This window comes from Nerophis lumbriciformis, linkage group LG30 (assembly GCF_033978685.3).
Source record: "Nerophis lumbriciformis linkage group LG30, RoL_Nlum_v2.1, whole genome shotgun sequence".
Taxonomy (NCBI): Eukaryota; Metazoa; Chordata; class Actinopteri; order Syngnathiformes; family Syngnathidae; genus Nerophis; species Nerophis lumbriciformis.
Genome location: NC_084577.2, coordinates 8,868,296 through 8,888,362, shown reverse-complemented (window position 1 = coordinate 8,888,362; position 20,067 = coordinate 8,868,296). Strand labels below are relative to the sequence as shown.

Genomic DNA, 20,067 nt, shown 5'->3' with positions numbered 1-20,067 from the left:
AAAATAGACCAAAAACAAATGGCCACTCCATTGGATGCTGTTTCTCAAAATAAAAATGAACAATGAAGGGAGAGGTTCGGCTCGGTCCTTAGCTTTCTGGACATGAGCCCACTAGAACAATTTATTTGAATAGACCTGGTTTAGGAAGTTCATATATATTTTGAAGTCAACTCAACTGGAATGACATTAACCTGTTAACTTCTATGCTCTTTTCCAGTCACGGCTACAACTTTGTTGTGTTGGTGCCTGTTGGTGCCTCCAACATAGACATCCGCCAGCGGGGCTACCGAGGAATTGTCAGTGATGAAAACTACCTAGCGGTGAAAAACAGGCATGGGAAGTATCTACTGAATGGAAACTATGTGGTGTCAGCCGTAGAGCGCGATCTGCTGGTGAAGGGCAGCCTGTTACGTTACAGTGGCACTTCAACGTCCGTAGAGATTCTTCAGGCCACCAGACCGCTGCAAGAGGCACTGACAGTGGAGGTGCTCTCAGTGGGAAAGATGACCCCTCCCAGAGTGCGCTACTCCTACTATATTGCCAAGGAGAGTAAAGAGGAAAAAATTCTGCGGAAAGAGGAGAGGGGCCACGTGGCGCACAACAGCGTCTTATTGGATAGCAACAAAGTAGAAGCCAAGAAAAAGGTGATGGGGAAGCGGCCGATAGAGCACTGGGTGACAGGAAACTGGGATGCGTGCACGGTGACCTGCGGTAGCGGACTGCAGAAAAGGTTGGTGCAGTGTCAGAGTGTGGAAGGGCATCCTGCAGTCGGATGTGACAGTGCTGGCAGGCCTGTTGCTCTGAGATCATGTGGGGATCCTTGTCCCGTCTGGGATATCGGGGCCTGGTCGCACTGTTCCAAGTCCTGTGGAAGGGGCTTTAAAAGACGGCCAGTACGCTGCATGACAGAGAACTGTCTCGGTCTGCCAAGAGACCACTGCTCTGGGAGTAAGAAGCCTCAGGAACTGGACCTTTGCAATCTGAGGCCATGCTAAAGCTGATTAAAACGACATTTGACATCAGTGGGTTTTGTGGGATAATGAAAACAAAAGCCATTGATGACGATTTTTTTCCTTTCCTCAACTGTCTAACCAGCTGAGGCAAGTTGGACTTTAGTAAGTCTACCTCTTCCTGGATGTGTGAAATATGACACATTTTGCCTGAAGCAAGCGCAAAGAGAGAAAAAAACAAACTGCTAAAAAAGACACTTATGAGAGTCTGCTTCAATCCTGTGTTGTTATCAAGTAGCAAACTTTTACCTGTGTCTTGGTGCTCATTTCACAGAAGAACTGGCATTAATGTGAAAGACAGTACTGTAAAGGAAATATTTTACTGGAATATATTTTTCTGTGGTAAAATCATCTTTGTAGTAAATTTAAACAGAAGTTCAGTTACAATCTGATGATAAAAATACTGTCATGATCATGTCTTACCTGTGTCCAGTCTTGCTGTTCTCTACTTTCTCTTCTCATGCCCATGTTTGGAGTTTCCTTGGGCACACCTGATTTAACTCTGCAAATCCGGCCTGAATAAGCAATGTGGCTGCGGCAGAAAGATGCACGGCTATTTCTTCTGTCTTTCTCAAGCTTACGTACCGTTATGAGTCAAAACTAACAAATCTTGGACCCTAAAACAAAGGTTGATAAGCTGAGCAGTATAACAATGTTTTTTCAACAAAAAACACACTCTAGACAGTGAGTTTCACAAAATATAAAATAATGATATTGGCATTAATAAAAATACCGTATTTTTTGGACTATAAGGCACACCTAAAAACGTTGCAGTGCGCCTTATAATCCGGTGCGCCTAATGTAGTATTATATAGATAAGTGTTACCAGTAGATGGCAGTTAGACATAAGAAATATGTGTGGACTGCAGGTTCAATAAATGACGCTAGCAACACCAAAACGTTGATGTTTCAATTAGAATATAAAACATTATCAAATCTGTCGAAATTTTTTAGTGCGACTTTGGTAAGCTGCGAAGCCACACCGCTTGATCAAATGCAGAGCATTAGGGCGACCGTAGTCAGACAAACTGTGCTTCAACATACGAGTATTATTACAATGCGTGTAACAGGACTCCAAAATGGCACCTATTAACAGACATATTCCATGGCATTTTGTTTCACAATATTATGCAAAACAAACTTTTCTTACCTATTGGTACCTGCTGATGCGTATTTGAGATCTGCATAAGTCCCGAAAAAAAAGCGCGCCACAGTCAATAAGCTCCTTTTTTTACTCCATCCTCTTGTTGTGGTGCATTCATCCACCACTGTTGCCATTTGTAATCCACAGAAGCGTACAGTTCTAACTTATATTTGTCAGTAGCCTCACAATGGAAGCGCTAAAAACTACCGGTTCAACAAAAAAGACGGGGAGAAGACGCTGTCGAATTGGAGCCACAGAAATATGACCACCCACAAAACGTTGCATCCTGAAAAGACGGCTAGCAAGCGACTTGAAACTTAAAACATAATCTATGCAACGTTTTGATTAAAGAACCAACATCACATGTTATGTAGCTCACAAGAAAGTGTTTTAAGTGTAGAATTTTTTTTTGATATGACCCCTTTACTGCGCCTCATAATCCGGTGCGTCCTTTATATGAAAATAGACCTGAATAGACCAGCCTATCGGCAGTGGGCCTTATAGTACAGTGCGCCCTATGGTCCAAAAATATGGTACATGAAGAAAGTGACAAAAAGTAAAAAGAGGACAAAACAAGTGCAATAATGCCAATTTTGACATTGATCCAATACCAGGTAAATACAGGGCTAGTATTGCTGACACCAATAGAGATATTTACACATGATTTTCAAGATCATCAGAATGATTTTGTTATTTTGTCTTTCATTTGTTGATCATCAGAAATGTTATGGGCAAACTTGCTGCTATACAATTTAACAATATAAAGTGGGACTCTACCTCTTCTTACGAGTGCCGCAGCTCACAAGTTTTGGGGGGGGATAAGAGCTGTCTCTGCTAATTGTTATGTTTTAGGTTTCAGGTTACAAGGCTCCTCACTGCTTGTTGACATAGTGAATGCCACAGTGAACCGCTTAAGATCCGACCAAAACATCCGGCGTCTTTTATCTAATATTTAGTAGGACAAAAACTTCATTTTTTGACCACAGGAAAAAATAAATCAAGTGTGAAGGACAGTGCTGAGAAGAAGTGGATAATATTCACTGAATTAAAAAAAAGAAATCATCAAAAAACTAAGATGTGCAAAGAACTTCATAGAACTGCTACAATAATCAGCACCATACTGAAGATGAAGGGGTTGGTATTGTAATGCAAGTAAGGATGTAAAGATGTGTTTTTAAACAGCAAACATTTATCCTGTAGGGTGACCAGATGTCCCTCTCCAGTACTTTTCACATGCATGTCACGTAAATTGACCCAATCTTTGATCGTTAATTAATCAATCAAATGATTAATGACCAATTGAACCTCTGTCTCTGTGGGTGGAGGCGCGGTTGCTATCATAGACACACGGGGCACAGCGACAAAGTGTCTCTAGTGAGAAGCACCAGAATAACATCGTAGAAATGATGAGGAAAACAGATGATTTCTGTTTGTCAGTATGCAGAAAACAATATTATACACCATGACTTTCATTCAGTCTAATGTCATAATTGTAGATGGCAAGGCGCCCAATACTCTAACAGGTGCTTGTCACTGGTAAAGGTAAAGAGGTAAAGCGGAAAAGAGACATTTAAAACTAAAAGGAAATACGGACAAAGCAACCTGGAGGGTAAGCACATGGACTTCCCGAAGGAAACTTCCAATCCCCCACAACAGACGTAAACAACGGGTGTGAAAAAGGTATGGCCAATAAAGGGGTTGGAAGCGGATGAGGCGCTGCAAACAACGCAACAGCACATGAGGAAATGACCCAGCATATTCCTGACACTCTTTTTAAAGGGGACCTATGATGATTCTGATCTACATTTAACACAGCTTCTTGTAGCATAAGTAATGTATTGACTATGCTTTAGTGTAAATTTTGTTCCACAGTCTTGTTTTAACCTGCTTTTTGAATATTTCTGCAAACGGGTCGTGTGTGGAGACAATGGACCCCGATCAGCAACCGTTCTTAAGAACACATGTTGTTCTTAGGCCCACTTATGAAGTTTTTAAGGAGATTTTTGTATCCACCAATGTTGTCTTAGCTGGGATTTGTTCGTAGGTAACAACAAAATCTACGAGTGTTTCAGAGCACAATTAGGGTGGCCTATTAAGTTCTTAAGTTCCCTTACTTCTATTGTCTAATGTTAAATTAATATCATATATATATATATATATATATATATATATATATATATATATATATATATATATATATATATATATATATATATATATATACATAGACAGATAGATAGATAAAGATTGATATAGATATGTATAGAGAGATATAGAGATAAATAGATGGATAGATAAGACAGACAGACAGACAGACAGACAGACATATAGCAAAATGGGCAAAATATAGACATTTCAAAATACCGTGTGGGTGCACGCACACACCATTTCTTTTTAACGCCCTCAACTGTGCAGACCTCGCCACTTGACACCATCTTTACTGGTTATAGTACCCCAGATCTTAGCTTTATATGTGCCCTTAAACCCCGAGTTTGCCCTTCTGAGTATCACTACTTTGTTGTTCTCCACTTCCTGCAGTAGAACCTCCATTTCTGAACTCGACCAGTATTTCTTCCACTTCGGGGCTACCTCAGCTGTCCCCCCTTTCTTAAACTTACGTTTTGACATTATGTATTTCCCCCCGCGGGATAATACGAATTTCTTTTCTGTAATCTGTTTGTGTTTTCTCCGTGTGTATGATATTCGGCTTTTCCGACGGAATTGTGCCCTTATATGGGGAATTAAGGGTGTTTACTTATGCAAATTATGGAATTAAGGGTGTTTACATATGCATATTGGGGAAATAAGGGCGTGTTTATATGCAGATTATGATAGACACGCACGCGCTAACCATTTGAACAGCAGGTGGGAACAATTTGGCTATTTAAGAACACGTCATGAATTTGAATGGACTCCTCTTAGGAAATCACTTAGGAAGAAAGATAAGAGGAAAAGTTAGGAACTTATTGCTGAATGGGGCCCATTGCCCTTGTATTGCAAATGAAACTCTCAACTGCCTGTTTTTTCAATTTTACCATTTATTTTGGGAAAATGTACACTACACTAAGTTTCTTTTCGTGTCGTTCATGCCATTTTTGGGTACAGCAAACAAGGAAGTGATAAAGCAGCAGACCCCTCGATGATGACAACATAGGCACACACAATATCGATCACGGTGTCGCTATAAAACGTTTGTCTGCATTAGCACTTACAATAACAATATCACTAATACTTGGTTAATATTCAAACCACGAAATGTAAATGCAGTATTGTTGGTAGTTTTTAAATGGTTATTTATTGGATTTTATGAGCGAAATAGAGGAGCTCCCATTGGCTCCGCTGTAAGCAGACTTTTATTTAAGTTTATTTACAAGTTAGAATGCATTAAAAAAAAAATCCATCCGTGTTCATGTCTTTCATAATAAATGTGAACGATAGGCAAAATTCTAAAAAAAAAGTGCAATTCCCCTTTAAATTGCGATCTTATGATATGTTTCCCTAACAATACTTACAATACTTTTTAAAACATTACGATTCAATGCAGATGGAAGCTTTTCATGGTGAAATTTTTTTTTATGTATCATGTATCATCTCAGAACAATGTCATTGAGTTAATTTTTTGAATAGACACAGACAAAACAGGCGGTTCCTGTATTAATTATGAACAAATAGTAAAACTAACAACTTTAGTGCATTAGGAAAATAAAATGTAAACAAAAGACTTTTGGAAAAGCAACCAGGTATTTCCTGTTATTTGCCCAGGTAGCAACAATTAAATACAGTAAGCTGTCCATCAAGCAGAGGTGTTATAGTAAGGAAGTATTATTGTAGCAAAATTATTTGCAAACTTGGATCTCAATATTTGTGTGTGTTTATCAATCACAGTGTGTGTATTCAGATCCGCATACGAGTGTTTTAAGTTGCCTGTCTGTCCCCAATCAGAAAGAACCCTCGATAGGCATGAGGCAGGCACCGAATTTAAACCAATCAGAAACAATGTAGAGCTGATAATGTGAAAGAGAGACGCCAAGATCCGCCTTACGTTGTTTCTGATTGGTTTAAATTGCGTAGTTTCTTCTGTGGTTGGTTAAATGTAGGCACACCTCAGATACGCACACGCAAATTGTAATACATGCACGCACTTCTGAATGCACGCGCACACATTGTATTACACGCTCACGTATCTGGATGTGCTCGCTGAAATCGTACACTGCAAAAGTGTCGCAAAAGTCACATGTAAAATCGCCTATCGAGGGTTCTTTCTGATGAAGACACACAAATTAGTCCACAAGCACGCGATTTGGATTACCGTATTTTCCGCACCATAAGCCGCCCTGGGTTATAAGCCGCGCCTTCAATGAACGGCATATTTCAAAACTTTGTCCACCTATAAGCCCCGTGTTATAAGCCGCATCTAACTGCGCTAAAGGAATGTCAAAAAAACAGTCAGATAGGTCAGTCAAACTTTAATAATATATTAAAAACCAGCGTGATGTGGGCGCACATGGAGTCGTATATCAACATGGACGGAGCTGCGTGAAAAAAGCCACCCGGCCTCTTCGCGTAAACTTACCTTAACCACTCGCTCATCTTTTCTTCATCCATCCATCCCTTCGAGTTAGCTTTTATGATGACGCCGGCTGGAAAGGTCTCTTTTGGCAAGGTCTTCCTTTTGAATATCACCATGGGTGGAAGTTTCTGGCCATTAGCATGGCAAGCTAGAACCACAGTGAAGGATGACTTCTCATTCCCTGTGGTGCGAATATTCACCGTACGTGCTCCCGTTGTATCCACAGTGCGGTTCACAGGAATATCAAAAGTCAGTGGAACCTCGTCCATGTTGATAATGTTCTCTGGCCGGATCTTTTTTTCAGCTATCTTGTTTTTACAATATGCACGGAAAGTAGCCAGCTTTTCTTGAAAGTCTTTAGGCAGTTGCTGTGAAATAGTAGTCCGTGTGCGGATGGAGAGATTGCGTCTTTTCATGAACCGGAAACCTGTCGCTTAGTAGGAGCCATTTTGTGGTCTTTACAGATGTAAACACACAAAGGAAATGAAACGTAATATCCGCGCGCTTCTTCTTCTTCTACGCGGGCGGGTGGTTGTTTACAGTAGAAGAAGAAGCGCTTCCTGTTCTATGGGGGCGGGTGCTTACCTTGGCGGTTGCTTGCGTAGAAGAAGAAGCACTTCCTCTTCTACGGGGAAAAAAGATGGCGGCTGTTTACCGTAGTTGCGAGACCGAAACTTTATGAAAATGAATCTTAATATTAATCCATATATAAAGCGCACCGGGTTATAAGCCGCACTGTCAGCTTTTGAGTAAATTTGTGGTTTTTAGGTGCGGCTAATAGTGCGGAAAATACGGTACACGCGGACAGATCGAGATACACGTTTGCAAATAATTTTGCTATAATAATACTTCCATTTTATAACACCACAGTAACACAAGTACACAAAGTACTCTAAACTGCAGCTTTAGTGTAGGGATCAAGTACTTTTCAAAGTGCCATTCTGCTGGTTATTGTGCAGCTACGTCTTTATCTTTAGCGCAATAAACAGTGTAATAGATGCTGTGATTACCTGAGACTAATTTGGGTCTGCTAGCATTAGCATCCCTAGCCCACTTGAGTGTAAACATGCCGTCACAGGTGAGTGCTCAGACTATTCCTGCTGCCGCTACTTTATCGCTACTTTTTATACTTTACAAATGGCCATCTTTTTATCCAACTATCCAGTCTTTTGAAAGATCCAAAAGTTTACCACACTTTAGATTTAGGATTCAGGGATACATTGTTTGTAAAACTATTTCGGTGCGGTCTTCCATGTTGCTCTGTTGCTGTCAATGAACGTTACTCTCGTATAACACCATCACAGAAATCTCGCAAGATTAGTGCGGCCATATTTTGTAACAGAACTCCAATCAACCGATTCATGACTTTCCAAACAGACATCAATGAATCCATACTGGATATAGATCAATCCAGACACTCGCCAAACGATGTATTCATATCTCTAAAGTTAAATTCTGTTGTCGATTTGGGGCAATCATTTTTTACACCCCTTATGAATAAACATATACATACACTTACATACATACACACACACGCAAATATACAGTATATATATATATATATATAGCCATCGGCCAAGTTCTTTGTGGCTCCTGAATCAAAAAGTTTTGGGATTCCGGGCTAAACCAACTTCGTACTGGCCAATGTTGACAAAACAGCTAAAACAGCTGGGTAAAAAAATGCTGCGGACAAATAACGTGGAAATATTTCACATCGGACCTGTAATTGTTCACATTAAATCAAACGCACTCACACAATCATTCAGTCAACCATTAAGCGTGTTATGGACTCACCCTCATCATTGAAAATAATCAAGAATTGCACAAGACGCAGCCCCAAAGCTGAAGAAGATCAACATGGCCATCAAAAAAGGAAAAAGCTGGCGCATGGAACGAATATCCACCACTACTAACGGACCCCAAAAGGTCGGAACGCCACGGGCCTAAGAAGACGACTTCAGCTGTTTCACCACGCATGAGAAGGAGAAAAACTAAGACCACGTTTGATAGGCTACTGTATGCTGTGTTACAGGTACTGTCTTTGGTTAAATATGTGAATGAACACAAGCGCCTTTGTAAATATTTCATTTGTACACCTTGGGCTTATAGACTTGTGTGGCCAATTTATGCACGGAATAAAATTTGTCCAAAAATCATGTGAGTGGGGCTTATGTTTGTGTTCTTTAGCCCGGAAATTATAAAACGTGTGTCAATCTGTGATGTGACAGTGTTAAAAAAGACACAGCTTTCAGAGGCATCCAAAATGGCGTGCAAGCTAATGCACCCGAATACCAAAAGTGTAAAACAGAAGTATATATATATATAATATCAACCTCAAATCACTCCTTTCAACTCTCAGAAAGCAATGCAATAAATTAAGAAATAAGTCAACCAACCTGACTAAATCCTTAAAAAAAAATTACATTAACGACAAAATAGAGGAAAACACAAATAAGCCATGTGAGCTCTGGAAAATTCTCAACAACCAGCTTCCTGGTTGCAGCCAGAAACTTAAAACCAGACTCACCAACATCAGCATCAAGGAGGGTGACTCCCTCATTACAGACAAAATGGAGGTAGCAAGCAGACGTAACGCCTTTTTCATCAGCATAGCCGCAACTCTTGTCAACAAGCTGTCCCACCACTCTGGTCGCTTTGGTGTAGAACACATTAAAGCCTTCTACAGAAAGCTAGGAGTATTCAACAATGATTTCAAATTAGAAATGGTCACAGCTAATGAGATGTTTAAAAAATTGAGCGCGCTCCACCCAAACAAGGCCACCGGCCTTGACAATATCCCCTCCAGATTCCTCAGGGACTCTGCCTCCATCATTGTCCCGATCATCACGCACATAATAAACCTATCAATTACACAAGGCCAAGTACCAAAAGATTTTAAGATAGCAAGAGTAACTCCCCTCTTTAAAAAAGGAAGCAAATTGGAACCTGGCAACTACCAACCTGTTTCTATTCTCAGTTCCATTTCGAAAGTAATGGAGAAAATAGTTTATGAACAGGTCGATAGTTACCTTGCCACTAATAAACTCATGTACAAATTCCAATCCGGCTTCAGAACTAACTACTCCACTGACACATGCCTTCTCTATCTGACCGACCACATCAAACATGAGGTGAACGCGGGAAAATACTGCGTCATGGTCATGCTGGACCTTCAGAAGGCCTTTGACACCGTTAACCACGCTATACTGTTGGATAAGCTCAGAGCAATCGGATTTAACAAAACCTCATCGAGCTGGATGCAATCTTACTTGGAGGGGAGGGAGCAGGTGGTAGAGGTTAACGGCACCGTGCCCCCCCCCCCCTCTCAGTGTGCTGTGGAGTCCCCCAAGGCAGTGTATTGGGGCCTTTACTGTTCCTAATATACATAAACGACTTGTCATCAGCATGCGACTGTGAATTGTTCTTGTTTGCGGATGACTCGGCCTTGCTGGTATCAGACAAGGACAAGTCACAGGTGGAGAAAATCCTCAGTGCTGAACTCTGTAGAACATGCACCTGGTTGCTGACAACAAGCTATCCATACACTTGGGTAAAACGGAATCCATCCTATTTGGGTCCCACATCAACCTTAAGAAAGTCAATGACTTCACTATAAAAGTGGGTGACATTGTTATCACCAGGAAAGATGAGGTCACCTACCTAGGTTCCATTCTAGAGGCTAATCTTTCCTGTGATAAAATGGCAACCAAGGTAATCAAAAAGGTCAACCAACGAACGAGATTTCTCTATAGTATCTCCTCTCTGGTCAACAAAAGCACCATGAGGATTCTAGCGGGAACTCTCGTTCAACCCTTTTTCGATTACACATGCAACTCCTGGTACCCTAGCACCTCCAAAACCCTCAAATCTAAACTCCAAACATCCCAGAACAAGCTAGTCAGATTACTTCTAGACCTCCACCCCAGATCCCACCTCACTCCTACCCACTTCTCCAAAGTGGGCTGGCTCAGGGTGGAGGACAGAGTAAAACAACTTGCACTGAGCCTAGTCTATAAAATCCGCTACACCTCCCTGATACCGAAGTACATGTCAAACTACTTCCTTAACGTAAATGACCGCCATAATCACAACACCAGGGGGAGCTCCACTAACCACGTTAAACCCAAATTCCGAACTAACAAAGGTCTTAACTCATTCTCTTTCTATGCCACATCAATGTGGAATGCGCTCCCAACAGGTATAAAAGAAAGTGCATCTCTATCCTCCTTCAAAACCGCAATAAAAGTTCACCTCCAGGCAGCTACAACCCTAAACTAACACCCTCCCCGGATTGTTAATAATCAAATGTAAACAATCAAATGCAGATACTTTTTCTTATGCCTTCTGATCTCTCTCTCTCTCTCTCTCTCTCTCTCTCTCTCTCTCTCTCTCTCTCTCTCTCTCTCTCTGCCCACTACTTGCTGTCCATATCCTACCAAGTCAGAACTGCACTGTTCCAATATCCATTTCTCTGTTCTCAATTGTTGATGACTGATGATAACAACCAAACCTAACCGTCCCCCCCCCACCAACCCCCTCCACACCCCGGATTGTAAATAATGTAAATAATTCAATGTGATTATCTTGTGTGATGACTGTATTATGATGATAGTATATATCTGATAGTATATATCTGTATCATGAATCAATTTAAGTGGACCCCGACTTAAACAAGTTGAAAAACTTATTCGGGTGTTACCATTTAGTGGTCAATTGTACGGAATATGTACTTCACTGTGCAACCTACTAATAAAAGTCTCAATCAATCAATCTATCAATCAAACCAATGCATGAACCTTATGATTTGAAACTTTGGCAATGTTGAACATGACTATCTAACATTGTCAAAACATTTATAAGTCAGAAAAGAGGAAACTCATCATAGGGCCAGGGTCCAACATGAGTAGGCTATAAAATTTGAATTTGGGGTTTTTCAGAAAACATCCGCTTAGCCGCCCACCAGCTCCTTTCCTGGTCCTTGCTTTGAGATACCTTGGATAACCATTATCTAGATGACTAAAACATTGCTCTGGAAGTTCTCGAGTAAGCCAGCAACATTCAAAAAGCAGATGCTCTTACCTGAATGCAAAACATGATGTAATGACACACAACCAAACTATCTGACAGATGGGTGACAGCATAACCAAGCAGGGATGAGCAAGACTAAGATACTGAGGGATACAACCAGATTTACTATTATTTAGAGTGTAGGAGGTCCTGGATGTACGTACAGGTTCTACGATGGCGATCTAAGTCGAGTTTCAATGTTAGTCAATAACTTATAACTAAATTATATTTAATATATCATATTTTCTATCAGCCACCAATTCCAGGGTACTTGAAAGGTGGAAGGCAGACAACAGCTATGTGACCCGTTGCACTACCGATGGCCTGTGTGAGAACTCTCATTCAGTTTGTTTAAATTTAGTACAAATTCACTTTCATCTTGAAAAGAGATATCAGTTTTGTAGGGGTTGCAAGAATGTATAAAAAGTAGGGATGTTCCCATCTGGGTTTTACTCTGCCAGTTCCGATACCGAAAACAATACCAATCACATGAACTGATTGTACATTTTCAAATGTATTTATGGTGAGTGCTATTGACAGTGGCCTAGTGGTTAGAGTGTCCGCCCTGAGATCGGTAGGTTGTGAGTTCAAACCCCGGCCGAGTCATACTAAAGACTATAAAAATGGGACCCATTACCTCCCTGCTTGGCACTCAGCATCAAGGGTTGGAATTGGGGGTTAAATCACCAAAAATGCACCGCTGCTGCCCACTGCTCCCCACTGCTCCCCTCACCACCCAGGGGGTGACCAAGGGGTTGGGTCAAATGCAGAGGACAAATTTCACCACACCTAGTGTGTGCGTGTGGCAATCATTGGTACTTTAACTTTAACTTAACTCTGCCAGTTCCGATACCGAAAACAATACCAATCACATGTACTGATTGTACATTTTCAAATGTATTTATGGTGAGTGCTATTGATAGTTTAACAACATTAACACAATATATGATCTAGATGTTTATTCTCTCTTTTATTACATACAATTGTTTAATCAAAGCAAAGTCGCTAGTACACAATAACTAAACAAAAACACAACTACTATCAATCAATTAATCAATCAAAGTTTATTTATATAGCCCTAAATCACGTGTGTCTCAAAGGGCTGGACAAGCCACAACGACATCCTCGGCTCAGATCCCATTCTACTACTACCTACTAATCATTTAAATCCTTTGGTTTTTGCTCTCAAAGTCCCGTCTGTGTCGAGAGATTTATTCCCTGAGTTTTTAAAACAATAAAAAAAAAACACAAAATGGACTTTGAGAAAATAAAGATATTGACTTAATCACTGTACTTTCAGTCATATACTGATATTACACTTGTTATTGATGACACCAATTTATTGATTGAGCCGCCCTCCTCTAACATAACAGTTGCTGTTATATTATCCTCTTTCTAGACTTTAATTCATCCATTTCTTAAATTGCTGTTAATAGTTGCTTGGATTGGGACTTTATTGCCATTGCACTTAAAAAGTACAACACGATGTTCTGTAATGCAGTCGCATCAACACTTCTTAAAAGTCTTCTAAGCACTTATTTCTTGTTGTTTTAATCTACATTAGTGGTTAGGTTAGCTATTAGCATGCCTACTCCTGGTTTGCCCTAAATATGTAACATGTTAAGCCTCGTTCGCCAGTGATAATGCTACTTAAGATACTAAGATCTGCAGTTTATAATCACTGATGTGATTATTTTAGCTGTGTTTCGGCTTCACACTTTGTATGGAGACAAATAATTAGCTGCTAGGATTTTAACTCTTTCCTATATAACTGATTAAATAGTTGATTAATATTAACCATATATTCAGGATCAATTAATGAACTTAGCAACTTATTCCACTGGCCAACTAGTTTACTTGAGTAATCTTCTAACATTGTGCGTTTTAAAGGACAGTAAAGATGCATCCTTTTTGCAGTCTTCCTCTGTCTTCAGCACTACTTTCACTGGCACAGATGATACACAGTGCATCTTGAATAGAAGCTGGTCTCTGCTGCAGAAAAGAAACCTCTTGTCCGGAAATCACATTATCTGCCTTACAGACTGTGCCCTTGGCAAGAGTGGATTCTGATGTACAGCCCCCACCACCTCTCCTTTCCAACTCGAGGCCTTTCCACATATTCAACACACACTTATGTGGCTAATGGGCATGAAGTGCTAATGCTTCAAGTCCATGGGAACCGCTGAAGCCTTTACTAGGCCTTTCTTTACATTGAGTGAAGCACAAAGTCAAAATGACCAGCGTTACAGAATTAAATGCATGTGGAGGGCTGTGAACAATTGGCTCGTCCAAGCCGATACATCCGGAAATGCATCAAGGTTACCCATTCAACTAAAACTTTTGAACTGTGTCAAAACAAATTAAACTAACCTTTGTCAAAAATCTATCATCTTTAGAGGGTTTGACCCAATGACATGACTTTTCCAACACTTGTAATTGTTATACAAGTGAAAATTAAAGCTAATAAAAAATGGAAAAACTAGGGATTCTCCTTTTGATCGACCACCAATCAGTATTCATTTTAGCAGCAAACTGTGCCCCGTAGGCAGCATAGGAATATTGGCACTACGGATGGATCAGCGTAGTGCTGACAGTATTCAGATTTAATGTTATACTAACTAGCAAACATGCATAGCCTCATACACGATCAATAAATCAATCTAAGTTTAGTTATTTTTATAGCTCTTAATCGCAAGTGCCTCAAAAGGCTTCACAAACCACAACAACGACATACCGTGATCTGAACCCAGCCAAGGAAAAACTCAAAAATACCAAAATGGAAAAAAGACAAAACCTTGGGAAGGGGCCACAGATGTGGGGAACCCCTCCTGGTTGACCGGCTGCAATGGATGCCAAGTGGATGCAATTATTGGATTATTAAATGTATAATAATGTAGGAGTCCAGTCCATCGGGAAGAGATGAGCGGGTGGTAGCGGTCTCCTTCCATGTAGAAAAGTCAATAACGCGGAGACATCCCCAACTGAAATTAGAAAACTGTGAACATGTAAACTGTGAAAATTGTGAGGGGGGGTCCGCTGTCCTAAGAAATGGTCTGCCAGCGTTTCTCTGTTGCTCCTCACTATCCAGTATTTTGTTTTTCTAAGTCTTTCTGGTAGCAGCAGTAGAGTAGTCAATGGCGTGTAAATGTGCCAATCGACCTTCCTCAATAACCCAGTCAACATCTCGTATGCTGCCTCCTTAATAGGGATGGGAATTGATAAGATTTTTGCAGTTCTACTTTCTGATCCACTATTCCACTATCCTCGATTGTTAATTTCAACCTATTTCTTTTATCTCCGTTTGGAACAGAACTGTAAATAAATAAATGAGTAAATCAATTAATATACAATGAGTAAGTAAACAAATATTAAAAACATAAATAAATATTAGACATATAAACATTTACACTATATCATAAATACATATTTAAGTAATTTATGGTTCACCTAGGACAGGGGTCGGCAACCTTTACCAGTCAAAGAGCCATTTTGACCAGTTTCACAAATTATAGTAAACAATGGGAGCCGCAAATTATTTTTGAAATTTTAAATGAAATAACACTGCATACTAAGTTTTTTTTTGCTTTGTGCTATGTATAACCAGGGGTCTCAGACACGCTGCCCACACCTTTATGTGGAATTTGAAAGCTGGTGCGGCACACGGGTTTTTAATGGATGGCACTTGTCAGCGTCATGCGTGCCGTGATGATACAGCATATAGCACACACTACAGTCAGCGTGCCCGATCAGCCACACGTTTTATGGGGCTTCCGCTTACTCACGTAGGCAACAGCAAGGTATACTTGGTCAACAACCACACAGGTCACTCTGACCGTGGCGGTATAAAAAAAAACTTTAACACTCTTACTAATAATGCGCTACACTGTGAACCCACACCAAACCAGAATGACAAACAAATTTCGGGAGAACATCTGCACCGTAACACAACATAAACACAACAGGACAAATACCCAGAATCCCATGCAGCCCTAACTCTTCCGCTACCAAACCCTGCCCACCTCAACCGACGCACAGAGGGGGGGGATTCTGGGTGTTTGTTCTGTTGTGTTCATGTTGTGTTAAGGTGCAGATGTTCTCCCGAAATGTGTTTGTCATTCTTGTTTGGTTTTGGTTCAAAGTGTGGCACATTATTAGTAAGAGTGTTAAAGTTAATTTATATGACCACCGTCAGTGTAACCTGTGTGGCTGTTGACCAAGTATGCATTGCTGTCACGTACGTGACAGAAGATGTATTTTGTATTAAAGTGATAGGCTGGCATGCTGTTAATACAGATTGTAGGGGGCGCAAAATGTTGTACCAGCATGGCACGCCCTATTATAGGCCCTTATTATAGTCGTAAGGGTGAAAGTCGGTGAATATTAATCCCGGGAGATTTCTGCGAGAGGCACTGAAATCCGGAAGTTTCACGGGAAAATTGGGGGGTTCAGCAAGTAAGCTGCTGAGCCGCATCAGAGTGATCAAAGAGCCGCATGCGGCTCCGGAGCCGCAGGTTGCCGACCCCTGACCTAGGAGATGAATGCGATTATCTAATTGTTTTTTTTTTAAAAGGTTCAAGATCCATCCATCGATCCTCTTCCGCTCATCCTCAGTCACTTCGTCCAACTCCACCCGGGGGATCCCGAGGCGTTCCCAGGCCAGCCGGGAGACATTTTCTTCCCAACGTGTCCTGGGTCTTCCCCATTGCCTTGGGGAGGCGTCCGAGTGGCATCCTGACCAGATGCCAGAACCACCTCATCTGGCTCCTCTCAATGTGGAAGAGCAGCTGCTATACTTTTAGCTCCTCCCGAATGACAAAGAGCTTCTCACCCTATCTTTAAGGGAGAGCCCCACCACCCGACGGAGGAAACTAATTTCAGCCGTTTGTACCCGTGATTCTGATTAAATAGTTGATTAATTATTTAATCAACTATTAAATAATTGATTAACCCAAAGCCCGTGACCATAGGTGAGGATAGGAACGTAGATCGACCGGTAAATTGAGAGCGGCTCAGCTCTTTCTTTACCACAACGAAACAATACAGTGTTCGCATTACTGTAGATGCCGCACCGATCCGCCTGTCGATCTGTCAGGTTCAAACACTGATGATATCTAATAATCAGACAAGAAGCAAGGAATCATGCAGAGACAGAGTTCAATTCACCTCGAGGAGACACATGTTTTGAACTGTATTCTAGTTACAGATCCAAACTACGTTCTAAAAGTCAAGACCGCGCGCCTCCTCTATTTATTTGGAAGGGCCCTATTACATCACTGAAGCTGTCGCTGAGGGAAGGGGGTAATCTCAACAACTCCAGTTAGACACAATATATGATTGTAGGATAAATAAGGAGGCATGGCAATCACAACAGCTATCAGTTAGCTATATACTTTTGATAGTATAATGCGAGTAATAAACGAACGAGAATAAATGCATGATTTTATTTTGTAGAATATCACACACGACAGGAAGTCAGAGTGCACAAGTGAAAAGCGTGGCATGACAGCATGCTCGAATGTAACTGACAAACACAAATCATAGTTTAATTCACTTATAGACAGTTTTAGTGGGTCTAAAAGTTACTTAAAATTACATGAAGTAATACGTATAACATTTGAATTAGGAATATTGATTTAGTGTTTATTAGGACAATTAATACTGTAATTTTAAACATCATATGCAGGATTTGGACACATTTCACAGTGATTGATATCAGTAATGCATTCTTCTCGGTACCAATACATAAAAAAAAATCAATTTTGGTTTGCATTTACTTATAAAGGGAAAATATACACCTATACAAGACTACCTAAAGGGTATGTGGAAAGTCCGACAATCTATTCACAAGCAATGCATGCAAGCATGTCCAAATTCGACCCTCCAGGAGGAGGACAAAAGTCCTGATATACGTAGATGACATATAATTAGCATCATTGGATAAGGAAACCCGTAGAAAAGATACATTAGCGTTATTAAATCATCTACATTGTAAAGGACACAAAGTAAGCAAAACAGAAGTCCAATTATGCAAAACAGAAGTAAAATGTCTAGGACATTCTCTAAACAAAAATGGGCGCACTGTTGTGGGAAGCAGAAAAACAGCAGTACTACAAGCACCAAAAACACAAACAAAGAAGCAAATGATGTCATTTCTAGGATTAACTAATTACTGTAGAAGTTGGGTACCAAATTACACTGAAATAGTAGCTCCTTTATGTAAATTAATGTATGAAAAAGATCTAAAAATGTCAACACCTGTAGAGTGAAATTTAGAAGCTAAAGCAGCATTCTGTGAAATAAAAATAGAATAGGATGTGCGGTTTTGAAAGCTATCAAATGACCATCAAATTACTCAATGCAAGCTGCACAACTAGTAACACTAAAGCATGTAAATTAATGAAAGTTCAAAATGTTACAATACACACAGATAGCCAATATGCATTCTCAATAGTACACACATTTGCACAACACTGGCAAAATTGAGGAATGATAACATCAACAGGAAAACCTGCAACACATGGAGAACTATTAAAATAATTATTAAAAGCGGTACAGTTACCAGCTAAAACAGCAATGTGCAAATGTGCGGCACACACCAACGGAACGGACGCAATAACACGTTTGCGGACAAAACAGCAAAACAAACAGCAGAAGAAGAAATACAAGTTTTTAAACTACAAACTAGTGACATGAATAATGATATACTAAAAGACATGCAACAACAAAGTACTCCAAAAGAAAAAGATAAATGGAAAAAAAACAACAACAAAAAAACGAAGCCACGTTGAACAAAGAAGACATCTATGTATGTCCAAACAATAAACCAATCTTACCAAAAAATCTGTATAAGTGGGCAGCAGTATTGAGCCATGGTTGTACTCATGCCTCAACAGGAGGAAATATGAATCTTATACAGAAGTACTATACTACCTACGGCTTTTATTCTTATTAAAAAAAAATTTGTATGGCATGCATGACCTGTGCGAGGCCAATTCCCCAAATCACAACACCCGTTCCAACATCTATGCATGGATTTTATTGAACAAAATAGGAGTGAAGAAAATCAGTATTGTCTGGTCATAGTAGATGCATTTTCAAAGTGGGTAGAAATATTTTCTAAAGAAAAAGCAGATGCGCTAACAGTAGCAAAAGCTTTATGCAAAGATATAATACCAAGATAGGGAATAACTAAATCTATACAGTGTCAATGGACCTCATTTTGTAAATCAATTAATCAAGAATATAGGATCATTATTCCACATTGATCTCAAAAACCACTGTGCTTATCATCCACAAAGCGCAGGACTAGTGGAAGGAAAAATGTAACAATTAAAAACAGACTAAAGAAATGTATGTAAGAAACAAAACATCCATAGACACAATGTATAGATTTAGTAAAAATGTACATGAACATTACAAGTGCAGCCGCATTAAACGAAAAACAGGAAATGCTAAGGCAAGAACAACGGACTATGCCGTCTGTTCGATAGATCTGATCCTAAAACCCAGGTCCAAATATAACAACCTGTGTCCTATGGATAGTCTCGTGGGCCTAAAATGAATCACTGATGTTTATGGTAGCTCCCAATACCACCTCTCCAACATTACTTCCTGTAAGAAACTTAAAAGGATTCCCACCACGGGAACAGACTGGCCAAATTACTGGTGATACCTCACAGGCTATCCAATACGGGGGAAATGGGACACTCTGGTCACTACATATATTATATTATAGTACATATTATATTTATTATTCTACTTATTTTGTGTCTGGTTTTGTATTTGTTTTGTATCATCCCGTGAGGTGTATATATATTTTTTTGTTATATTTGGATTTATTTGTTAAGTTTGTATGCTTGTAAATCAGGGCTATCCATTAAGTAAGATTACTTATTATGTTGAAGGGGGCAGGAAATATAAGATTTTCTTCATCCTGTTCATTCTCAAGCATTGGTGTGTAAATATGTGTTTAGTTGCTAAAGCTTAATTGTCTATTGATAATGAATGAATGAATGGATGAATTACTGGCCCCGGGAGATAGTGAAGAAGCTAAAATCTTTAATAGTCAAATAACTCTGAAACATCAAGGCCCAAATCTCATGTTAACCATATCACTTCCTGATGGACAAAATAGACCACCCAATCCAACCCACATCCAGATGGGGTTTCAAGTGGACTAGACCCATATTTCCCGCTGATTGTTTGCTCTCTGAGCTGCCACCTTAACGTGGTAGAGGAGTTTGCGTGTCCCAATGATCCTAGGAGCTATGTTGTCC

General features: G+C 40.0%; 1 protein-coding gene across 1 annotated transcript in view; it reads left to right on the top strand.

Moving 5' to 3' along the window:
• Positions 1-1,375, top strand: part of LOC133572644 (A disintegrin and metalloproteinase with thrombospondin motifs 15-like) — a 45,846-nt gene extending 44,471 nt beyond the window's left edge. Inside the window, exon 8 of the mRNA XM_061925492.1 lies at positions 218-1,375. Coding sequence (XP_061781476.1) covers positions 218-995 — 778 coding nt within the window. The 3' untranslated portion in view covers positions 996-1,375. The remainder of the gene's footprint in view (positions 1-217) is intronic.
• The last annotated feature ends 18,692 nt before the right edge of the window (positions 1,376-20,067 follow it).